The sequence below is a fragment of the Artibeus jamaicensis genome, unplaced genomic scaffold (assembly GCF_021234435.1).
Source record: "Artibeus jamaicensis isolate MK-2021 breed Jamaican fruit bat unplaced genomic scaffold, CSHL_Jam_final contig_3230, whole genome shotgun sequence".
In the NCBI taxonomy this organism is placed as follows: Eukaryota; Metazoa; Chordata; class Mammalia; order Chiroptera; family Phyllostomidae; genus Artibeus; species Artibeus jamaicensis.
In genome coordinates this window covers 923,968-949,471 of record NW_026521764.1, presented here as the reverse complement: position 1 = coordinate 949,471, position 25,504 = coordinate 923,968, and the positions used below count along the sequence as shown (strand labels likewise).

At 41.9% G+C, this 25,504-nt stretch overlaps 1 protein-coding gene across 3 annotated transcripts in view; it reads right to left on the bottom strand.

Moving 5' to 3' along the window:
- Positions 1-25,504, bottom strand: part of DNAH11 (dynein axonemal heavy chain 11) — a 272,144-nt gene that overhangs the window by 160,592 nt on the left and 86,048 nt on the right. For all 3 annotated transcript variants that reach the window (XM_053663641.1, XM_053663639.1, XM_053663640.1), the window contains exons 31-38: positions 18,420-18,551; positions 16,474-16,634; positions 12,884-13,040; positions 12,621-12,766; positions 9,887-10,003; positions 3,214-3,352; positions 2,017-2,109; positions 26-220 (exon numbers count right to left, since the gene is read on the bottom strand). In XM_053663641.1, the coding sequence (XP_053519616.1) occupies positions 26-220; positions 2,017-2,109; positions 3,214-3,352; positions 9,887-10,003; positions 12,621-12,766; positions 12,884-13,040; positions 16,474-16,634; positions 18,420-18,551 (1,140 nt within the window). The remainder of the gene's footprint in view (positions 1-25; positions 221-2,016; positions 2,110-3,213; positions 3,353-9,886; positions 10,004-12,620; positions 12,767-12,883; positions 13,041-16,473; positions 16,635-18,419; positions 18,552-25,504) is intronic.

Here is a 25,504-nt window from a genome sequence, read left to right as displayed (position 1 = left end):
CCGCGATAGTAAATGGCCCCTTTACCTTGAGGATGAAGCTCTCCTCGGACTGCAGGCGGAGCTCCAGGGCAGACTGCCTGGCCACCTGCTCCAAGTGCGGTGCCCTCCTCCGGGGCACGTCCAGCGCTGGGAACAGGTCCCCCACCAGGCCCAGAAACACGGGGATGTCCTCAGTCACTATTTTAGGCATATTGAAGTCCCTTAATGCTCTCATGAGTACCTAGAAAAGGGAAGAGAACACACTATATATTTTTAAAATGCCAATACACCGCTGGCTGGTGTGGTTTAGTGGATTGAATACTGGTCTGTGAACCAAAGGCTCGCCAGTTCGATTCCCAGTCAGAGCTGCAAGCCAGGTCCCCAGAATGGGGCTCGCAAGAGGCAACCACACACTGATGTTTCTCTCCTCTCTCTAAAAATAAATAAATAAAATCTTTTCCCCCAAAAAAGGAAACTATATTTTTAAAAAGCCAATATAATGTCTAACAAAGACCTAAACAGCTAAAGATGCTTCATTTCTCATACCCAAACCACGAGAGTCAATGCTGTTCTCTATCAGGATGGCATTCTATCTGCAGGGCGGTTGGTGACATGCTCTCGAGCTCACATGTCAGAACATGAGACGGCTCTGCCAACACCATGGACAGACTCAGGGTAAAGCCATTAAGGCGGTTCTGATCCATCGCCGCCAATGATCTGCTCTGATATCGAGAAAGGGTCTGAGTCCTTCTCTCCTTAATCCGCACACTCCAGGACAGAAATTAACCAGGACCATCAGATCATTTCATTCAAAGTTCCCCGTGAATCTCAGAAGAGTAAACCCAACCATTTTCAGTTTGGATCTTTGTTTTATCTTGACTGAAAACCAAAAAGGGCTTTAGATGCTCAAAGCAGTAACTTGAACATGAGGATGACTTGTACAGAAAGAGGTAAGCATTTCAATAGCAACAAGACCACCACCACAGGAGAGAAAATAAAAATAAATGCAAGAAAATCCTGACTGCATCATGAATTGTGACTGAGAGGAAGAGAGAGATTGAAAAAAGGAATGGAGAGCCCTGGCCAGTGTGGCTCGGTTGGTTGGAGCATTGTCCCATGGACCAAAAGGTCACAGATTCGATTTCTGGTCAGGGCACAGAACCAGGTATTGGGACCCATTCCCAGCCGGGGCACGTATGAAAAAGCAACCAAGTTGATGTTTCTCTCTCTCTCTCTCTCTCTTAGAGAAATCAAAAAATGTCCTCAGATAAGGATAAAAAATGAATACAGAAAATCATATAATATAGATCCTTTCACATCCAAAGAAACTCACTGGATAGATCTATTTCTTTTCAACCTCTCAAGCCGTAGTGCACATATACACATGCACTATGTATACAAAGTGTTGTACAAACTTTACTCTCACTGCTTATTTAATACAGAAGAACAGACACGCAGCTGCTATTGTTTCTCACTAGGAGGGACAATTCCCTACCAAGCAGCTCTGAGTAACCCAGGAAGCAGGGCACAGGGTCAGGTGACCAGCCTTCCTATTCTGCGCTTCATGTCCATCTTACATCCTATGAAAAGGACATACTTTCTTCCATTAGATTATGTCTTCGATGACTTTTTCAGGATTAATACCCCAGAATTAGTCAAATTTTCTAAGTGTTCCTTAGAAGAAATCAAACAGCAATTACTGAACTATTTGATTATGACCGCCAAAGTATTGTTAGTAGCTGACATTTCAAAAGCACTTATAAAATCACATTTTCTTTCCTACACTTGATCCTTTTACTCAAGAATACTTGTAATCTTTTACAATATAAGAAATGCCAGGGCTCGAAATATTCTCCATTAATAATAGATGCTATGTTTTTAAAGGTCGTGCTGGCCCATGACCCACAGTCCAGGACACCTTGCGATCTGCATGAAACCAGCCTACAGCTATACCACCTTGAACGTGCCCCATCTCATCTGATTTGTATGAAGCTGTTTAGCTACTCACGCAACAAAATCACGTTCGTATTGCATTACCTGGTCTTCAGGTCTATTTTTATCTCCTCGTTTCAGGGAGCCAGCTACAACCAAGACAGATTTAATAGCACGAAGTCCCCAGTCATAATGATCCTGAAATCAAAACATAGGAAAATTTTTCTAAAAAACGGCGTGGGGAAATAAGATCCTCATTCCAGAAGTAAAAGCGGAATGCTAGGAGTGCAGATAAATGCACGCTTTGATGATGTTAAGTCACATTGCTCTCTCCTCTTTGAAACCGCGACAGTCCTGTCCCTTCCGCTTCTTCCAGCTCCTTTCGGCTGGTCTCTCTGCCTTTGTCAGCAAACTTCTTCCCACAGCAGTTCGTTGTGGCATTTGCCTGGGGCTCCATCCACCTCCCCGGCTCTTCTCTCTCAATAGACCTGCTAACTCAGGAGTTCACCCCCCTCCACATTTCCCCTCCGTCCACAAGCACATGTCTCGGGTTGTACCAACAGCCTTGCTGTTCCCCCCTTCCCCAGGCCTAGGTCTCAGATTGCCCTGGTTACTGTGGCGTTTTCATACTTTCATCCTGGAATGGCTGCAAAATAATGTCATCGGGAATTAACAAAAGGTCAAAGGACCCAAGTCAAAGGTGGACGAAAAGCTGAGTTTAAAAATAATAATGCTGATACATGAACTTTTGTGGCATATCAGCAACTTCAGTGAAGCTGCAAGAGGCCAATGACTAGAGAATAGAAAATAGTTAAGTCTGACCCATTTCAGAAACCAAGGAATTATAGAGTGAAAATTTAAGAAAAAAGCAAACTCTATTTCAAATAATGGATTACCAACAAATGAGAAAATTTCAGTTTAACATTTTTAAGGTGTTCTCCAGAAAATTGGTTTTACCTGACTCCCATGGACACTCTTGCCCCCTCTCACAAGAATATTCTCACCAAGAAAGGGAGACATCATAAAATTCCATTTATAATTATAACACTGGTCATGTTTAAAGGAAATCACATATAGCTCATCAACAAAAACTATTAAGTATAAATTAAACATGAAACTTAAAAGGTCTCAGGTTTAATTTCACACAAAGAATTAAGAATTGTAAAATACAGACTTTTCAAAACTTTATGGAAAATATAAATTACTTAAAAATGTCTAACCGTAATTTGAAAGATAAATTACCCGTCACCTGTATTTCAAAAGCAACAGAAGAACCAAGAGAAGTGACGAAAGTCTCATCACCTGCTTGGAGAGGAGGTCCCTGCAGAGCGTGTACAATGTCACGAACTTTCGGGCTAACGAGCGTGCATCCACAAAACCTTCAGCAATGAGCATGATTTCGCAGATGAGCTCAATGTCGGGGGCCACCATAGCACAGGGTCTGTAAAGCAAAAATGAAATTTAGTTTGAAAATGGGAAAAGATATTAGTACATTTCGCTGAAATCAAGTGATTAATTTGTACCAACATTCTAACCATTCCCAAGCAGGTTGTCACAATGACCTCTGTCAATCACTGCTAACAAGACCCTTCTCTTCAACTAAAAACAATGTCTATTAGTTACTGGCTACATAGGAGAAGATGCAAAGTCTGCAGATGACAGAAGCACAGATGCGGTGTGTGCTGACTCTCACAGAGTAAATGCTTCCCCCGCCGCTGATTTCTCTCCACCAACAGGGCGTCACTGAACGTGCAGCCGGGAAGAGCCACCCGGTAACACAGCACCATACAGACACAAGAGATATACATGACCTTAAGAGTATAAATACTCATAAAGTAATTTAATTATGAAGGGATGAGGTTTGAGGATCACCTTTGTCTGCGATACAATTTATTTAATCAAAAGTTTATATAATTTACATTTTATTAGTGGCTGTACTTAACAACACACCTCAAAAAACCACGAAAATTTAACTACCAGCTCTTTTATGCTCACAGGAGCCATGTCTGGTACGCTGCTCTCTGAGGCCCACTTAGAGACTTGGATGAAAATTGGTGTAAGATGAAAATTTATAAAAACACAGCTTTCAAATTCCTGTTTTTTTAGAGGGGGACTTCTAAAAGTCCTTCCCAAAGAAAACTGCTATTAACAGCAACACTTGATAAAAGTGCACTCATCTGAAGTGCAAAGGAGGAGTCAGATAAATAAGAAGCCCGTTATTTTCAGTTTCTCGCAGTACACCCCAAATATTGACCCACCTGTTGTGCAAACATGAGTACACTCCACTTCACACACATCTGATTTTTGGCCTGAGCATTCCCCAGAGGCCCTCTGGGTCTGTGTCACCGAGTACATACATCTCACCGAGTACATGCACATTATTGAGCACATACATGTAACTGAGTACATGCTTTTAGCTAAGTGGGCCCCACAGTTTTCTCACATTTTTTACTCTTCATCACATGACAAGAGTAGTCAAGATGAAGAGCAAAGAAGAGAGAGAGAATGCTAGCAAATTCACATAATTGATACTTGCATTAATATTGACAAGTAATATTTTCTGGGCACTTTCTTCACGCCATATAAGATGCTGAAAGCTCTTTGTGCACTCTCACTTAACTCATGAGGTGGCCACTCTTCTCGTCTGCATTTCACAGAGGTGCACACTAAGGCTCCAAGAGGTACACGCACAAGCCCTAGGCCACACACAGGCTGGGTAAGTGGTAGAATCGTGATACTTTCGGGGGACTCATGTGTTAAGTACTGCCCACCTGCTCGTGAACACTATTGTCCTCATCCAAGGGTCCTTCAAACTCGGCTGACACAAGTACTTGAACCCCAACATAAACAATGCTGCACTTAGTCAAATTAAATGTATGGAAACCTTACAAACAATTCAAATGTCAAAACCCAAATGAAAACATGTGTGAGATGCATTGCGTTACAAATGTAAAGATAATAGAAAGATGTATAATTTCCCAATGAAAAGATTCTGCGATTATTGTATTTATTTCTAGACTAGTTGTTCTACAGAATTTTTTTCAAGAAAAACAGGCATTATAGAATGGCTATGCTAAAGAAAGCTGCTAAAGAAGGAAGGGAGAGCATTCAATAACATATGCTAGGATGACTGACTATTAGGGAAAGCAATACTGTTTAAATACTCACTCATGTTACTAACCAAAACAAGTATTTAACAGATGAATTACATTTAAAAGCAATATTGTAAAAACTAGAAGAAAATACATAGGAAATATCTAGATGAATAAACAAGCAAATTTTAAGCTCAAAACAATTGAAAGAAATCAGACTAAAAACCACAGAGGTTCTTACGTTATATTATGATGTATCAGTTTGAAGGCAGACTGTGAATAAAGATACATAGTGTGAACATTAAGGAACTAAGAAATTAAGCTGATGAGCCTCCCACTTATCCAGATGAAAATGAATGTGGAAACAAAACTCATCCATCTCAGACATGGACTTCAAGACACCACCACGGATAACAAGGAAATATTATGGCCATGTTAATGCCAATAAATTCAACAATCTAGAGAACATGAAGAAATTCCTTAAAAGATCCAAATTATCAAAAACAAATTCAAGACAAAACAAAAAATCTGAATAATGCCATATCTATTAAATAGAATTTATCACTAAAAAGATTCCCACAAAGAAAAAGCTAGGCCCAGAGGGCTTCACTGATCAAGTCTATTGGATAACTAAGGGGTAAATAATACAAATCCTATAAAAACTCTTAACAAACAGAGAAGAAGGGAGCATTTGCCAACTCTTTTCATGAGGTCATCATTACTATGATGCCCACACAAGATTAAGGTATTACAAGACACTACAAACCAGTATCCCTTATGGCACAGATTTTTCAATCTTTAACAAAATAGTAACACATTGACTCCATCAATATGCATAAAAATAGCCCTGGCTGGTGTAGCTCAGTGGATTGAGTGCTGGCCTATGAATCAAAGGGTTATAAGTTTGATTCCCAGTCAGAGTACATGTCTGGGTTGCATGCCAGGTATCCAGTGTGGGGCATGTGAGAGGCAACTACACATTGTTTCTCTCCCTCCCTTCCTCTCTCTCTAAAAATAAATACAGACTTCCGGCCAAGATGGAGGCATAGGTGGAAACACTGTGCCTCCTTGCACAACCAAGTTTTAAGACAGCAAAAATTTAGTAACAAAAATGCAACCAAAACACAGAAAATTGAACTGTATGGAAGTCCAACAACAACAAACCATTCATCCAGACGGGTAAGAGGGGTGGAGTCAGCGGCTGGTGGAGCGGGGTCACACAGGAAAAAGTGGCCAGACCGACCCAGATGCACAGGCAGGGGGTGGCAGATCCCAAGCGTGGGGTGGCAACGGGCAGACCCAGTGAGGGCCCAAGGCTGCTGGCTGACCATGGTCACACATTTGTGTGCAGATAAACCAGGTGAAGGAGCAAGCAATAAGATAGACTGCACAGGCCAGGGCCCAGCAACAGGAATTAAAGCCTAAAAGTACCGATTGGAAACACGTTCAGGGTCAAGGTGCTGGGAGAAGCTCCCAGACTCACAGGGAGTTTGTTGGAGAGACACACAGTGTCCTGGAGGCTGCACAGGCCCACACACCCACAAGCCGGCACCATAGGGGCCCAATTTGCTTGTGGGAAGCAGCAGAGGGGACTGAAAACTGAAAGAGAGCGTGGAACAAGCGCCATTGCCTCTCTCTGACCCCGCCCCCACATACAGTATCACAACCCAGCAACTGGGTCACCCCGCCCTGGTGAATACCTAAGGCTCCGCCCCTCATACCTAACAGGTGAGAACAGACCAAAACATTATGGCTCAAGAAGAACAGCTCAAAGCCCCAGAGCCAATACTTCTAAGCGACCAAGAGATAGCCAACCTATCAGATGCACAGTTCAAAGCACTGGTGATCATGATGCTCACAGAACTGGTTGATTTTAGTCACAATTAGAGGAACGAATGAAGGCTAAATTAAGTGAAATGAAGGAAAATGCACAGGAAACCAATAGTAATGGAAAGGAAACTGGGACTAAAATCAAGGGAGTGGACCAGAAGGAGGAAAAAAATGACCAAACAAAAAAGAATAAAGAATCAAGAATTCAAAAAGAAGAGGAGAGGCTTAGGAACCTCGTGGACATCTTTAAACGTTCCAACATCTGAATTATAGGGGTACCAGAAGGGGAAGAGGAACAGCCACCAGTGGAAAACTTATTTGAACAAATAATAAAGGAGAACTTCCGCACTCTGGCAAAGGAAATAGACTTCTTGGAAACCCAGGAAGCTCAGAGAGTCCCAAAGAAGTTGGACCTAAGAAGAAACACACCAAGGCACATCATCATTACCTTAGCAAGATTAAAATGAAGGAGAGAATCCTAGAAGCAGCAAGACATAAGGGGACAGTCACCTACAAAGGAGTTCCCATCAGACTGTCAACTGATTTCTCAAAAGAGACCTTACAGGCAAGAGGAGGCTGGAAAGAAGTATTCCAAGTCATGAAATCCAAAGACCTACATCCAAGATTGCTCTATCCAGCAAAGCTTTCATTTAGAATGGAAGGGCAGATAAAGTGCTTCTCAGATAAGATCAAGTTCAAGGAGTTCATCATTACCAAGACATTATATGAAATGTTAAAGGAACTTATCTAAGAAAAAGAAGATAAAAAAGATAAACAGTGAAAGGACAGCAAACTCACAATTACCAATCACACCTAAAATAAAAGCAAACTAAGAGGACAGCTAGATCAGGAGCAGAACCAGAGAAATGGAGATCTCATGGAGGGTTAGCAACAGGGGAGTGGGAGGAGGAGAAGGGGGGAGAAGGTACAGAGAATAAGTAGCATAGACAGTAGGTAGAAAATAGATAGGGGGAGGGCAAGAATAGTATGGGAAATACAGAATCTAAAGAACTTGTGACATATGGACATAAACTAAAGGGGGGGAATGGTGGGGGAGGGGTGTGCAGGGTGGAGGGGAATGAAGGGGGAAAATGGGACAACTGTAATGGCATAATCAATAAAATATATTAAAAAGGAAAAAATAGAATACAAAAATAAAAAATACAAAAAAATCTTTTAAAAAGTTATATCTCCTGATCCTAGAAGTGCATTATTGAATTGTTTAGCATTTGAAAAATCAATATAGTTCAGCACATTAACAGAAAAATAAAAACTATAAAACTGAACTTCTAGAAGAACATGCGGTTGAAAATTTTTGTGACCTGGGGGTAATTTAACATTCTTAATCAGGATAGGAAAAAAACAAGACAAACTGGTAAGTCGCATTTCATCAAAATTAAAACTTCTATCTTTGATGAACACCATTAAGAAAATGGAAATGCAAGCTGCAAATTGAAAGACATTTGCCATATATGTATCTAATAAGAAAATTGTATCCAGAACACAGAACTTCACAGAAGATGGCATAAGAATGGTTAGTTATGTCACATGAAAAGACGTTCAGCTCATTAGCCATCACGGAAATGCAAACAGAGCCCACAGTGCCAAACCACTGCGTATCTATTAGAATGGCTAAATCCAAAACACTGACAATACCAAGTTTTGACAAGAATGTAGAGCAAGTGTACAATGATACAACCCTCTTGGGAAACAGACCACCAAATTCTAATAAAGTCAAAAATACATTTGCCACCTGATTTAGTAATGTAATTCACAAATCTTCATCCCAAAGAAAACATGTTCACACTAGGATTGAACGTGAAAGTCCACAGCAGTTTTACTCACAGTAGCCCCACACTAGACACAAGCCACATGTCCGTCAGCTGGTGCATGGTGAACAAACAGAGTATGTGCACACAAGGGAACACCAGTCACCGACAAACAGGAACTACGGACACACTCTAACTCAGAAGAGTCCCCAAACCATCCTGAGGAAGGAAAGAAGACAGCAAACGAATGCATGCTGTATAGTTTCATTTATGTAGACAAACTGAACCTCAAGTCACAGAAAGCACACCAGTGGTAGGCGGGACTAATTTCAAAGGGCACAGGAGAACTTCAGGGGTGTTGGAAATATTCCACTTCTTGATTGTGCTAGTATTTCGGCCAATTATACACTTAAATGGGTGAACTGTTGTATGAAATCACACCTGGACAAAGCTGATTTAAAATATGAGTTAAACACAACTGATTCAAATGCAACAGCGGAGGTTAGCTGACAGAGTGCTGATGAGAGTGTATATTGGTAGACGGCTGTTGGAAAAGAGGTCATCGATAGGTATTTCAATCATTCACCAAGTAATTCTGCATGTAGGGATTTGTTGTGGGTAATAATTTGAAATAAGGATAACTCTTCATGTAAAAAAATGGTTACAGCCTACTATTTTAGGTCATAAAAAATGAAAGAAAAACCCGAATCCTACGTGTCAATTGGGAACAGCTAAGAAAATTATGAACAAGCCATAGAGAGACTATTTTGGAGCTACCTGAAATGGCATTCCCAAAGACTACTGAATACTATGAAAAACTACTTGTGGCAAAGTGTTAAATGAGAACTAAATAAAAATCATGCCTAACCTCCTATCTTAACTCCATAAAATATACATTATAAAAGAGACTAGTAAGAAATATATAACCATCATTATTCTTGGGGAGTAAAGCTGCAGCTGTAGTGTTCTATTTATTCTTTTCTGTATTTTCCAAATATTTTACAATTGGTGAAAATTGTAATAAAAATGTCATTACAAAAGAGCTAGCACCAAATGTTCAAAAATACCACATGACCTTTTAAAGTAATGAGCTTGAGCCCAGTTTCACATTACAAAAGAATGAATTCATCATGCTGAAAGTTCTCTCCATAGCACGATCCCTGAGAAAGAATAAGGGGCTTTTGCCAGGAATTCTCAAGTACAAACACATCATTCAACAGTGCAAACCAGTGACGTTAGGTGGCATGAGAGCCTCAGATGCTAACCCCAAAGCGAGATACTTGCCTGAACAGAGCTTTGAGATTTTCCGGTAATTCGGTCCGACCAGCATATCCTGGGTTCATGGTTATAAATATTCCAACTGATGGCTTCAGTGTGATAGCTTCCCCAAGGAACACAAATCTACCATAAGAAGAATACTGATGGGATTAAACATGTTCACTGAATATGAATGCACGCTGACAAATGCAAACGTTATTAGGAAGCTGTTCACTCTGTATAATCTTCTTTAACGTTCATAAGCATACATATTTTGAGTATGCTTTGAAGCATGTTTATTAACAATTCACTCCATTTCCCCAAAGGAATTACAAATGTGGGAAGTATCCTTTTATGCTGTAGCAAAGCGATAAGATGCCAGAAGGTAAAAATGAGGACTTGACCACTTAAACAATTCATAAAAGGTGGAGACATTTTTGCCTTCAAATGTGGGCTGCAACTGTTGGAATGAGATACTGCGGAGGTAGAGGATACTGTGCCAAGAGAAGAAAGAGACTTCATTCATGTTTAGCCTTTGTCTATTTTCCTGTCCTCCTTCCCTTTCTCCTCCCTCCCTCCCATTCAACAAATATCCGCTGACAACCACTGAGGGACAGAATAGTGCAGTGACTGTGACGGCCAGCTCTGGGGCTGGACTGGGAGCATTCAGGGACCTGCTATACCACTTTAGGCATGTTCCAATTCCCTCGTTTAATTAAAAAGGAATAATAATATCCCCCACTTTATTGGATTATATGAGGATTAAAAGAGATTATGTATATAAATGGCCAAGAGTACAATGCCTAGAACATGGTTGATACTCAACAGATTTTCCCTCTGACTGTGGCTATTATCATCACCTGAAGGCAGAGGAGAAGCAGTGAAAGATTTCCAGCAAGATTTGCAAGGGCCAAATTAGGATTTTGATGGCCAGGGCAATGTAATAGTAATAAACTGTAGGAGGAAACTTTCCCCCTGAAGCGTCAGTAGAAGGAAACTTTCACATGAGCTACATGAGACAAAAAGTATAAGGCATTCTCTTGTTGAGAAGGGGGAGGAAAGGAGTGGAGGAGCTGGGACTACACCACAGACTGAGGAGGGAAGAGAGCCGCAGCGTTTAGGACTATGAGCTTCTTCGGTTACTAGATGGTTACGAGAAGGTGGATTTTGGATAGTCAAGGTAAGGATGGAGAAATCTGCGTTCCTCGAACATCAGGGAGACAGGCCTGGGAGGGCTATTTAAGCAGGCAAGTGACTGCTGTCCCATTAGTTGGACAGGAATAACCACAGGTCAAAGGGAAGGACCTCTCGAGGGTATAGCCAGCAAGATGCTGGAAGGCTGTGGAAGGCTTTGTGGTTAAGGCATGGTCCCAACTCTTAAATCCTGAAGTGTAAACAGAGTTTAATAAAACACATGAACTTGTAAAGGAGCCAGCCATCTCCACCTGGACTAGCCCAGCATGAAGAAGGACAGTACAACTCACAGATACACAGCCTTGGAGACACAGGAGACCATCAAAAGCTGTGGTGGGAGTTTTTACAAGTCCTGCATCAGTTCCATGACTCTCCATAAGAAAAGCTGGCTTCAAGTGGCATCTGGGTTACATTAAATAATAAGATTTTGACTAAAAGCTCAACCAAGTACACCTAGGGATGAAAGAGGACAGAACCTAACTTCCCTAATGTGGCATTAGAGTAGGGAGTTGCGGTAACTGCTTCCTGGTACCCCAGAGCCATGTGGCAGAGGGACGGGGCGGCTGGAAACACGCAGCTGTAAGTTATGACAACTGGAAACTCCTGCAATAGCTTCACAGTTTCCAGCAGCTAGATAATCTTTCTGTGATGGGGAGATTGAAATGTTCCTGGCTGAGCGAAAACACCCTAATAATGAAAGGGAAGTGGGTAGACCAGATAAATAAGCTGTACATTATTAATTGTATACAAAAATGTCACAACAAAAACCACAACCGCTTACTTCTCAAATTAAGCCATCAGCCCCTATCATCTTGTATCTTTTGGAGCGTCTCATGGTGTTGGTAAGTGGGTAGGTTCTGGATATATGTGGCATGTTTGTGGCCCAAGTCACTGAAGAAAGTGGGGCTACGATCTGCTGGGATGGGACATCTAACAAAGCAGGTGTTGGTGGAAAGACCAGAATTTTGACTTTGAGGTGAGAGGACTGTGAGACCTCAAGTGGTATCTTGACGGGCCCCAACAGGCATCACCTATGAAGTCCAGGTATCGGGGGAAGGGGATTGGGGCAGCTGGCAGCAGGCAAATGGTACTGAAGGCCACGTGACTGGATGAAATCACCAGGGAAGAGGTATCAATACACTATACTCTTCCCCATTTCATAGATGAGAAGTAACGGCCCTGAGGGGGGAGAACACTGGGAAGGTGTGGCGTCCTAGGACCCAAGTGAAGAAAGTGTGTCCCCACAAGGGAGGGACCCACCGTGTCAGATGCGGCCAGAAGGTCAAGATAGATGAGGATTGAGAACTGATCACTGAGTTAGCATTTCAAAGGGTGTTCACATTTTAAGTGATTAAATTAACATAATATACTTCTATTGTATTCAACACTTAAAAACCAGTAATTAAAATATGGGAGGTTATTATTCAAAATTAGCCAGTCTCTCTTATTTTATCCATTTCATGAGACAGGGAGAAGCAGGATAGGCTGTGAAGGTGAAGTTTACTGCATTCTTCCACATTACTCTTTTTATTTGTAACCACAGGGGGAAAAAACACATGCTGCTCACCTCTTTTTCTTGTTTCTGATGGCATCATGTATCATTTTCACCTGTACTGCCACCACGGACAGAACTTCCACAGAAATCCGATTGAACTCATCAAAGCAGCCCCAGGCTCCAGTCTGCACCAATCCCTTGTAAATATTTCCTATGGACTGAATGATGGAGTGAGGCATGAAGAATTTAACAGGAGGGGGACTGAAGCTATTATTTCGAATCATTTCAAATCAGGGACAATCCTGTTAGGATACATCATTCTATAACTAACTTACTTTGTAGTCCATTTGCTCTGAACAGTTGAACACATAAACCATCATGCCAAGGGCACGTCCAAGATCTTTGGTGGTTTCGGTTTTCCCTGTACCAGCAGGGCCAGCTGGAGCCCCACTCATGGTCAAGTGGAGTGACTGAGTTAGAGTAATGTAACACCTTTAAACAACAGAAAACACATGTAACAGTCTAACATGAGATTTCTAGACAACACAAGGGCAATCCAATTTGTTTTAAAGTTTAAGAAGTCAACATCTAGAATGTGGTAGTAGCACAAAATATTAATATAGTTTTGATTTGCTCATGGCAACAAAGAGAGTCAATAATATTTCATATTTAAGTTATTTTTAGGTTGGTTGTTTAACAATAGAGAAAAATGCATTGCTCTGTTTATCTCATTTCCTAAGAGCTGTGTACTTAAATACAACTAACATTTGATTTGCAATGTTATAGGATTTCTGGTATTTCTAGGTAAAGATACTATTAATATGGCAGACAACATCTCAAACTATTGTTTATAAAACAAATACACAAATCTTGGATGATAAATGAATTAAACATTTACTTCATTAAACTGCTACCCAACAACTACACTGAGATATGTAAATATATACAGTCTGCAAATAATATATACCTATTTCAAAGTACAAAGCAAATGCACAAAGCCACAATTTATTATATGAAAATGTATTTTAGAATTCATTTTGCATGTGTTGCTACTCGCATTTAGATTATAATACTTTTTTGCAGGAAAGACTCAGCAGTTCTTAGAATGAGAAAAATTATGCAAAGACAGAATTTAATATTTGTAAAAGAAGGAAAAACACCATAAATAGCAAGTGCCTTCCATGGGGCTTCTGCTGAGCTAGAAGTCATTTTTGTCTCGGTGCAGACAGCACATCTACTGGACACACACACACAGGTCGGAAGACCAGGGACTAGGAGTGTCCACCCTGCCAATGAGCAGATAGTCTCTCTCTCTCTCCTTTTTTTTTTTTTTTGACATCAACATGCCTTAGCTTTTTCCTCCATAAAATGAGGCTTATTGTAGGAAGATTTAAGGAAAGCTGAAGATAAATACCTTGAAAGATTCAAAGTGCTAGACAAACAGAAACAATTGTGCACAAGAATGAAAAGGGTTTCTGTATTTTACGGCCATCACAGGTTTAAGTATATTTTACAATGAATATGGAGTGGAAAGACCCCTGGACTAAGAATTTAGCACCTTCTGTAGCAGAGACTATCCTCTAGTATCTTTCCTCAGGTTCCAAGTTTTGACTGCATATACGGCCACCTATATGCTCCAGATGACAGCCAGGGGTGACCAAGCTCCACCCATGTGCTGTGTGCAAATCCTAGGAAAATGCATCCTTTGCTGGGACCGCTCCCCTCTGGACTGTTACACAAGTCAGACATTAGCTGCTGCATTATCGAGGCCGTTATAATTTGGGGCTCTCCGTAACAGCATGTAGCCTGCACCTTCCTCTCCAGTTCACCATGTTCCAACTCAAGTATCTCGGTGACAAGCTGGTTGATGACCCAAGTCATGTTGGTGACCCAAGTCTCTGCTCTTGCCCACACATGTGTGAAGGAGGCAGGCTCCCTGCCCTGCCTACCACACAAAGGAACAGTCAGCATCCAGTACGATGTAACAGAACTGCTAGAAAGGCATCACTATGTCAGTGTAAACAATTCATAAGTGATCCACAGAATGAAATGCAAAAGAAATGTATACACTAGACAGTGTGAACACCATGAAGTACTACTTCTAAGAAGATTTATTTATTTTTAGAGAGAGGAACAGGGAGGAGAGAGAGGGTGGAGAAACATCTATGCAAGAAAGAAACATCAATCGGTTGCCTCCCTTACCTGCCCCAACTGGGGACCGAACGCACAACCCAGACATGTGCCCTGACCCAGAATTGAACTGACAACCTTTCACTTTTCAGGTTGACACCCAACCAAGTGAGCCACACTGGTCAGAGAATATGTAGCATTAGTAATACTATCAAAAGGAACATTCATCTTTCATCTGCCAAATAAACCATGTAGTGGTTTTTTAACTAAAAAGTATAATAAACGATTAGTCCTGACATATCGGTAAACTTTAAAATGTCTCTTGCATGTTCCCCTATGACAACATCACACACACACAGGAGTCACTCAGCAGCTGCAGTTCTGACCATTCTCAAGTGATGTTTGTCAAGCTACACATTTTCCTCTCTCACCTGGAAAGCAATAGATGAATTAATTATGTGATTAAGACACCAAGTACTGACTTTCAGTGAAACACAGGTTAAAGAGAGTTGAATTAGAAAAACAGAGTTGCAGAAGCTGTACAATTTGTCAATGACGAAATCATGAGCAGACTGATAGGTAAAGAACGCTCGCAAGGCTAGTGAGAGAATCGGCCACCCTCCCAGGGCCACCATCACAGCCCTGGGTCAGTGACGTCTACGTGAAACTGTCTCCATTTTCCTTCCGAGATAAGTTGTACGGCATGGGAAGCTGAATCATCAGGAGCACTGCTGTGATCTTGGGGTGAGATTCTCTTTCCTGAAAACCGAGGATTAAAATGTGCTTTCTCCCACCAAGTAATTCAGCAGAGCTTAGAACACCAACGAAGAACTTCAAGTTGGCATGACGCATCCTTATCTCTACTACATTCTAACTGTGGGCATACATGTACCCAGAGTCACATGGAAACCCACGTCCCCCTGCCACACTGGGGCCACACTTGGGCCACACTTGGGCCACACTGCCTCCCTGTCTTATCCCTCGACCTGGGCAAGCTCCTTCCCACCTCAGGGACTTTGTTCTTGTCTTTGCCTGTAACTTTCTGCCCCGGGATGGCTGCAGAGCTGGCTTCTTGTTACCATTTAGGTGTCAGCTCAAATGTCCTCTCCATTTGCAATAACAGACTCTCCCTTCATGATAAGGCTGACACATCCACTGGTTTAGTTTTGTCACAGCATATATTACCACCAAAATTAACTCTTAATCGTGTATTGTTCCTCATCACTCCACACACCACGCTCAACTAGAAAGTAGCCTCTGGGAGAGCAAAAACCCTGCCTGGTAACCCTGGGCGGTGCCTAGCACAGTACTTCACACACGGTATCTGCTAAACCATTTCACGGGACTATGTTCTCTCTCTTTCCATCCTTTCACTATGTGTAACCCCTCAAAAATGAATTTGAACATAGGCAATTGCTATGTTTACACTTCCAATAAAGGGACGCGGTGGGGGCAGATGGTAACAAAGCCTGCTACAGGGTGTCAGCCAGAGGTAGCCAGAGGATGGACTGAGTGATCAGAGATGCTGCCTTGAACTGTATTAACCTGCTCATGAGTCCGTGACTTGTATGTATTACATAGTGTCTGTCATTCTGCTTCTCTGATTTGGCTCTTTAATGTGTTTCTACCTAAAGTCAGTGTTCACCGCGTTACTGACTAGTCCCCGTGCACACGACTTCCATGGGGTCTCCCAGTCTGTGCATCACTTCCTCTCACTCCTGCCTTTGCAGCCACACGCGCCTCTACCCGTGCTGGGGGAGCCTCGCTTTTCCATCTGGCTCGAACTCACTGTTACCTGTCGGTTAGAGGTGTGATCACTAGCCGAGGACCGTTTCCTAAATATTCATAGAAGTACTGGAACTGGGCGTCACAAATATTAACAAAGCAGTGCTTCTGGGTGTCCTCCCACTGGTGACGAAGTTGAGACAGCCAAGCAAACGCCTGGGGACTGACGACCTACAAACAGCACGTGACCGTCATACATAAGGCACAGAGCTCAGAGGCATCAAGCTTAATTTGTTCATCTGATCAACTCTTTTGAGTCACGTTTCATTCTAAAAATCTCACAAAAAAGAAATCTCCTGCATACTACTGAAATTGTAATTGCATATAGAGGCTGAATACTTCGTAAGAAATACATGCGTAATTAAAGTCTTCATTTTGAGAAGTCTTTTACAGTAAAGCAATTATCAATTTGTCCAAGCGATGCTGTCTCCCTTCTCATGGATAGCCCCGGGACATTTGATCACTTTTGTAACTTTATACTCATATCGTTAAAATCAGATTAAAAATACACTCTCTATTAAAATGACACATAATTCATTATCTCTATAGGTCAGAGGTAAACTACACTGCCAACAGTCCATTCTCAACCCAGGCTGCTCTTAGTGTGGAGGTTCCCCACTTCACTTTTTCTTAAATCAACGAACAGTATCCTTTTTCATTACTATTCTTTACTACTACTTTATCCATGCCATGCATTCTTCCAGTTTGAAAATATAATTCCAGTCTCTCCAAATACCACAACCCTAGGATTTAGGGGAAATCACTAGATGTTACTGAAACTGCTGTCTACTAATTTGTCGGATGTCCACATAAGTCTCAGCATTGCCTATAGATGTGTAGTAGCTGATTATCAATTACACAAAATCTGTGTATCTTTTAATAGAAAATAAAGGATGTATCTTAAATAAAAGTGTATACCACCACAAGCAAATCACCACTGATAAGACATAATGAAATATGTAAGAAGGTGCATGGTCATGGTAAAAGTGCAGTTATCAATGGTTCATTATCAAAATGAGAATACATAGTGAGTGGTATTTTGCAAGAATTGGTTGTGGCTTAGCAATTAAAGAATGTTAGTGGTCCGAATCTGGATCAAGAAGTATTTTTTAAGTTTATGGCTTCCACAATGAAGCATTTGCTTGCACTCTGTGAAGGGAATTAAACTTCACTTCGATTTTAATAACTCGGGAAAGAACTAGAGAAACAGCAGAAAACATTTTGCAATATCTACATGCACTCCAATTGTGAAAGGGATAATCTTATTTTAGTACCATCCCCCTAAAAAACGGGGGATCTGGAGGAAGCAGGTGATGGGCGTGACGTAGTGATGCTGCTTAGTGGTCAAGTATGCCTGACATTTGTAAGTAGGAACGCGTTTTGGAAAAGGGTGAGAAAGTCCTCTCACATTAAAAAACTGCCAATATCTAAGAGACATGGGACTTCTAGAAGGGATGTAGGTACAGCGGTTATTAATGCATGGAAAGGATTAGAAAACAACTTCTTTAAAGAAGGTTGCTTAGCCTTGAAAGGAAAAGACAAGGAGTGACCAACATTCCTCTTTCTTCAAAAGGAAAAGGACCAAAGGCACAGGGCAATGGTTTAAATGACACACATCGTGTTACCACGGGCTGGGGAAGCCACGGAGGTGAGAAATGACCGTGGAGACTCCTCAGGCTTCTTCCACCCTTGCTTCACTTTTCGGATGGTCTGGATCAGAGGCTCCTGGCTTGACAAGCCCTTGGGGACATCACTTTGGATAACTTTCCTGAGGACAATACACTGGCTAACTCAAGTCAAATTCGCCCAAAGTAAGTATAACTAACTTCTCAGGACTAATTCAAATACACAAACTATTTTTTTTTTTAAACAGTGACTTTCTTAGAAGTACTCTTGACAATAAACACCACTTTAGGAAACACCAAAAAAGACATGAAATCTCCATAAACAACTTGCCTTCTGAGAGACGAGCTTTGCCACCACATCCCGGGCGTGGACATCTATGGTGCAAATCGTCATGACCTTCTGCCTGTCTCCAGGTGGGAGTTCTCCCAGCAAAAGTGCAATCAGCGCATTCAACTGAGAAATCTAGGAGGAATTTTTAAAAAAGGAGGTAAGGGTAACCAATACAGAATCTAACAGCCCAATGGTCTTCATATTGGTAACGAGTCCATTAGCTCACAAAAGAATTTCAGTGTTATTTCAGCTGGCCCCAAAACAACCCGGGGGGGTTGGAGATGAGTGTTATGAAATTAACTAATTTAAACAGTATAAATATCATTACCTCCTCTGAGCTGAGACTCAGAGAAGACACGTTACCTGTCAGTAATGATGACGCCAGAGGTAGAAGCAAGGTCTGATGCAGCCCACCACTTTGCTGGAGGGCAGATGACTGCAAATTTTAAAAGGTCAATTTGAGCATGTCTATGAAAGTATAGAAAGAGTGAAATGTCATATGTTTTACTGTTTGTTTTTGGCTTTGGCAGGTTTTCTTGCATAGGAGATAGAGATGATTACTGAGAGAATATTTGAATGCAGAGCTGAAGACCACCCCGCTCAAGTCTTCCCATTCACATCCCTATTCTTGTTTAGGTCTGTCCAGTTCTTAGATCAGCATTTGTCAAACTCCTGGTCTCTTCGCAGAACGGAAAGGAACAAGACGGGCTGGAATGACAGGGAAGAGAAAGTGTGGCATTGCACTAGTAACAGCGACACTGTTTTGTGACGCCCTGTTTCAGTTTCAGGCTTCTGAGTGCGCGCGCGCACACACACACACACACACGCGTGTGATCTTGGTCTGATACGAAACATTTCTTCCTGATTGTGGTCAGGAAGGTCTGAAAGATGCTCTGTTAGGTGGTTATTTTTGTTAGCAAACTCATTTCTACAAAACATTCCTGTCTAACTCAAGGCTTATCAGCAAAAAAGGAAAAGAGGAAGTCTCTCAATCCCGGGCAGCATATTGAACAACGACACTACCCCTTTCCTTTTTCCCTCTGCAGAGGACAGGGAATTACAAACTGGTAGCTCCCGAGAGCGTTGGTAACAGGTGACCACAGCATCTCGCCGGAGGCTCTCAGACCCGTGCAGCCTACCGTCAATACACGTTCCCCGCAGTGCTATCACCACAGCCCAGGAAACACTCAGCACTGCAGACGTCCCTGAGACTGCGGTGCAGCGGAGCTGGGGAAGATTACCTAACAGCAGAGAGAGCAGGCAGAGAGGCAAAACCCACAACGCGCTCCATGGACAGTAAGGGAGGATGTACAACGAGCCAGGCACCGACTAAGCACATTGCCTGTATCGCCTCATTTAAATCTTTACAACAACTGACTTTCACCCTGACTTTGGGAAGGGGACTGAGTCACAGACATAGTAACCACATTTACCACGAGGGGAAGGGAACTCCAACCCAGACAGTCTGACTTCAGAGCCCTCGCTGGTCCCACCACACAGGGTCGCTGTACCAGCCTCCACATGCGGACCCGCAGGGCCCTCCGAGCTAGAGAAGCAGGCCGTACGGGCGCATCCCAGGGAGGCGTGACGGCAAACACAGTGGAAAGTCGGTTAAAGGAATCAAACTATGCACTCCAGATGCCAGAACGTACGACAGCCTTACAAGCAGTAACCTGCTCTATCTTACATCTATACACTGTGACAGAGACAAAGGCAATCATTGTCCACGGTGCCACGCTCAGTGTTCGGCATCCCCTAGGCTTCAGGGTCCACGAAGAAAAGGTCTGTGTCCAGCTGCTTCGCTGCTTTGTCCCCAGAGCCGCCGAGGACCCAGCCATCACACAGGAGGGGCTCCACGAGTGTTTCCCAAAATAGGTGAATTAATGTACCAGGTGCGAGTGAGTTTCTCAAGAAAATTTATCCATGTTGATTAAAAAGAGGTGTTCAGCTTTGGATTATTTTCTCATCTGGGTCAAGATAGCTAGTCTTTACAGTATCAAATCTTACAACAGTATCAGTATTTGCTTAAAAAGAGTTGCTTGTAGCCCTGGTGTGGCTCAGTTGGTTGGAGCATCATCCCAAGCACATGTTCAACTCCCGGTCAGGGCCCATACCCAAGTGGCAGGTTCGATCCCCATCAGGGTGTATAGAAGAAGAAAATAAATCGATGTTTCTTTCTCACATTGATTTTTTTTTCTCTCTCTCTCTCTGTCTCTCTCTCAAACTAATGAAAAAATGTCCTTGGGTAAGGATTAAAAAAAGCATTGGTTGTAACAAGAGTAATATCTCACAATGTAAGAACATTTATAAGTTAAAGTGCTTTCACGTGCATTGTCTAGTCGGACCCCCCCTTCAACCTGTGATTTCTCCATGACTGATTCATGTTTCCACAAAAGTTCAGTCAGGCGAAAGAAGATTAAAAGTACAGCTGGTCAGCATTATCTGCACAGCATCAGGTGTTAGGAATCCTCTGCTGTCTCTCAAGATTAAACCTATTCCAATGATAGTCCTATGAGTAACGAAATTCTGTACCCACAAAAGTAAATAGCTACCAAGTGTCTCTATCACCTGCTCTGTGGTCACACTGTCATTGCAGGCAACTTTATGGTCTGTGACACAGAAAACATCCCTTGGCAGCTTTTAAGATATATACCTATCATAATCAGCACTTATTCTTGTCCTTAATCAAAGCAGAATCACAGGATTTTCTACTGGATCAAAGATATTTGCCTCAAATCAAATACCTAGCAAGCCTTCTGAAACTCAAGTGGCTGTTACCTGGTACACCTTGGCCTTGAGCTCATTCATGAGCACAAAGCCTTCCATGACCTCCCCGCACCATTTCCCACCTCACATCAATCCAGTGGGCCCAGCCTTCTCTCTGTTCCTCTGTCAGGGCTGCTCTCAGGCCACAGAAACTGCTTCGGTTTGCCTGGAGGCCTTTGCACTCTGATCGCTGTTTGGCCGGCTTCCTCTCACCATCCAAGCCTTAGCTCAAATTTGCCTCCTTCAGTGGGCCTTTCCTGGCCGCCCTATTTACTATCACCTCCTACCCAACTATTCCATATGTTTCTACTTCAGTTTCTTCATGGTCCTATCGTTCAGTTATTTATTTCCATGTTTACTGTTTGTCTCCTCCACTTGACTATAAGCTCCAAGGACCAAGCTCTGAGCCACCCTATTCAGCACTACATTCCCATACCTAGTGTAGTGGCCAGCATAAAGCCTGCGCTTCACAAACATGCATTTGTATGGGTGAAGAAAGAAATGAACAAATGTGACAACAATGGCACATACCAGAACATGTTGTTCTTTCATTCAATCGTTCTGGCTACTGTTTCCAGAGCTTATAGGCCAATGAGTAGTTCAGACAAATGATTGCAATTGTTTCGCCAGGGCAAGAACAGCGTACTACAACAACACACAATAATAGGGCCTTGCCTAACCCAGGGTTCAGAAAGACATTTTGGAGGAAAGGGTATTTGTTGCTAAGACCAAAAGACTGAGCATAATTTAGGTTGCAGAGAATTTAGGGTAGGCCACCGGGAAAGGCAGTGTTTAAGCCACAAGAAGCAGCCGGTATGAAGGCCCAGGAGAGAGCAGGTGAGCTCGTCTGGGAACGGGAAGAAGTCTGGAATGGTGGCAGAGAAAGGGAAAGTGGGACAGGTACATCAGATGCTGGAGCGGGAAGCCAGGCCCAAACATGCAGGGCTCTGCCAGCTCATTGCAGAGTCTGGTGAGTTGTTGCTGAAGAGTTCAGGGAGGTGGAGTGATAATTAGATTTGCGTTTTCAAATGATGTCTTTGCCTGTAGTGTGATGAACTGGAGGGAAACAAGGATGGAAAAAAGAGACCAGACAGGAGGATGCTGCAGTCACCCAGGTGAGAAAAGAGTGGCTGGGACTGGGATGTGAACAAAGTGGTGGGGACAAAGTGAGAATGGAGATATCCGGGGCAAATGCAGAGATGTGGTGGCTGATCGGACATTGGCTGAAAGAATCAAATGGCCTTGTAGTGTGAGAAATTGGTGAGCAGTGCCATGCATTTTCTGAGTTTGCAAACACTGGACAACACAGGAAGAACATTATCCTTGTAACAGCAGAATCGCTGCAAGTTCACCAGCATCAGGCCTGGCAGATCTCCCAATCCAGGGCCAACCAAGCCGTTGTGGCACCCAGCTGGAAGGGGCCCCTGTGCAGAAATGTTAAAATCTCACTCAGCAAACCAAAGTGCGCATTACAACATAACTGCTCCAGTACTGTGGGCCATTTGGTTCTTTCAGCCAATGTCCAATCAACCACCACATCTCTGCATTTGTCCTGAATATCTCTATTCTCACTGTTCCCCCCACCACTTTGTTAATATCCCAGTCCCAGCCACTCTTTTCTCACCTGGATGACTGTAGCATCCTCCTGCCTGGTCTTTCTTTTTTTGGTCTATTCTCACTTTTTCCCACTGGACATAACACAAAAATATCGTTCTTCTTGTTTTAAAGCAATAGGAATGAGGACCTCTAATCCTCACAATGTTTTGATTTCAGCACTATCAGAAACAATGGATTTTTGTCTCCACCAGCTAGAAGGGAGGAAGCTGCAAGGGAGTCCAGGCTCCATACTCGTCCCTACCACAGGGCATGAGTTTCCTACTACGGAATCCCAGTTTGCTTCCTTCCTTCCCCGTGTTCATTCCCTGCTTGTCCTTAATCACATTGCTGAAACCTCCAGCACAATGCAGGGAGGTGAACGTCTGAGACAGCTCACCTAATTACCCTGGCACGAATGGAAATAACTCGAATGCTTCACCATGAAGCATGATTTTTTTCTGCAGGTTCTGAAAGATTTTCTTCAAGTTGTAAAGTTCCTTTCAAATGCTTATATTAGAAAAGAAGAAGGTATAAAATCAATAATATAAACTTAAGAAATTTGAAAAGGAGGAGCACACTAAACTCTAAGTAGAACAAAGGAGGTAATCAAGATAAAGCAGAAATCAGAGAAACATAACACAAACGATGGAAGAAGTCAAAGATTAGTCCTTATAAATAAAATCGATAAACACCCAGAAGGTTGGATTAAGAAAAAAAACAGAGAGAAAATGCAAATCAACACCAAGAGGAAAAAAAGGAGGACGTGACTCCAGGTCCTGCAGATGCGCCGAGGACGACGTCAAGATGCCCACGTCCACCCGGTTCGAAAACTTAGGTCGGGGTGGGCAGACTTGTTCTGTGAAGAGCTGGACAGTCAGTGTTTTAGGCTTTGCGGGCTCTGCGGCCTCCATCATGACCCTACTTGGCTGATGTAGTGGGAAAGCCATAAACACAGATTCAGAACTCCTTGACAAAAATTAGCAAATAGATTCCAACAAAAATATATGCAGGTGAAGTTTACTTCAGAAATGCAAAGCCGGCTTAGCATTAAAAAATTCACCAGTGATCGTTTCAAAAAGTATGTATGTCTAATCCCTATGTTAAACACCTGCAACAAAAGTACTGGATGTCAACTGCAATTGAGAAACAATTTGCCACAGTGATAGAATAAAAGAGGCAAACCACCTGAACATCTCAACAAATTTAAAGGAGCTCAATGCCTCTTCGAGATAAAAAAGTCTCAGTATCTAGTAATGAAAGGGATTTTCCTCTAGAAAGAACATCGACAAAAACCTGTAACTACTATCCTACTTAGTAGTGAAACATTACATTATTTTTCTTTAAGTCTGGGAATAGGCCAGGATGTCTGCTTGCATTGTTTCTATTCAACAGTGTGCTGAAGGTCCAAGTCAATTCAATAACTCAAGAAAAGGAAATAAAGAGCAAAAAAAAAAGAATGAAGAAGTAAAACTATCATTATTTACAGATGATATGCTTATGTACATAGAAAACTCTATGAAACTATCAAAACAAAGCCACACTAAAATTGCAAGTAAATTTGGCAAAGTCCCAAAATACAATGTGAATATTTAAAAATCAATATATTCCTATATACCAGCCATAAACATAAAAAAATAAAATTAAAAAATTAATTACCATATGTGTACAACATCAAAACATAAAAATCATCTAAAACTAAGTCTAGCAAGAAATGTGCAAGACATTCACATTGAAAACTACCAAAAACATTGTTGAGACATATTAAATAAGATTTATGTCAAGAGATACACCATACTCTTAGATTGTAAGAATCATCACTACAGAGATATCCATTCTCCCAACATTGATATTTATGTTTATGTCATCCCAGTTGAAATTTAATTAGGCTAAAATATTAACTAGGCTTTTAAAAATAAATATTGTGATAATAAAATTTATGTAAAAATGAACACAACCTGGAATACAGTACAGATAAATGAAACCGGAAATTCTGGAAACACACCCACACAATTACACTCCTTTAACTCTTGACTGAGGTGCCACGTTAATTCAACGGAAAAAGAGAAGAGTATGGAACACAGCCCTAAATGAAAAGTGCAGAACCAAAAAGCAGCTAAAAAGAATCAGGAGAACATCTTCCTGACATTAAGATAGACAAGAATTTCTTACATATGACACAAAAGTGGTCAATCATAAAAGAAAAATACTATCATAAACCAAAAGTAAAACATTCTACTCACAAAATATAACACTGATAAATTGAGTAGTAAATCTATTCATTTGCTAACAAAGGACTTGTACCCCCAAAATAGAAATCCTACAACCAACAATAAAAAGACTCCTGGGTCACAGATAAAAGAAAGTTCATTAATCATAGCAATAACATTGAGTAATATCAGAGTATCAGCATTTGCACTGGTCCCTGACCCGAAACTTTCAAAGGTTAACCTAAAAAGAGCCACATGATGCTTGTGCATGCAGTGAACTGTGTTACAGAATAGATACCGCAAGTTTAGGGAGCCCAAATCTTTTACAAGAAACAGTAAACATGGCTGACCTCTGCCCTGGAGAGGGACACTATCTCCCTCTTCCAAGGACGCTCACTATACAAACACCTGTGCAAAAACAGTTTAGAACAACGGTAGTCAGTCCCTCTACTCACAGCAGGAACAACCTGAGACTCACAAAGGACTGTCTCTTGAAAGTGTTACAGGAAAAATCCA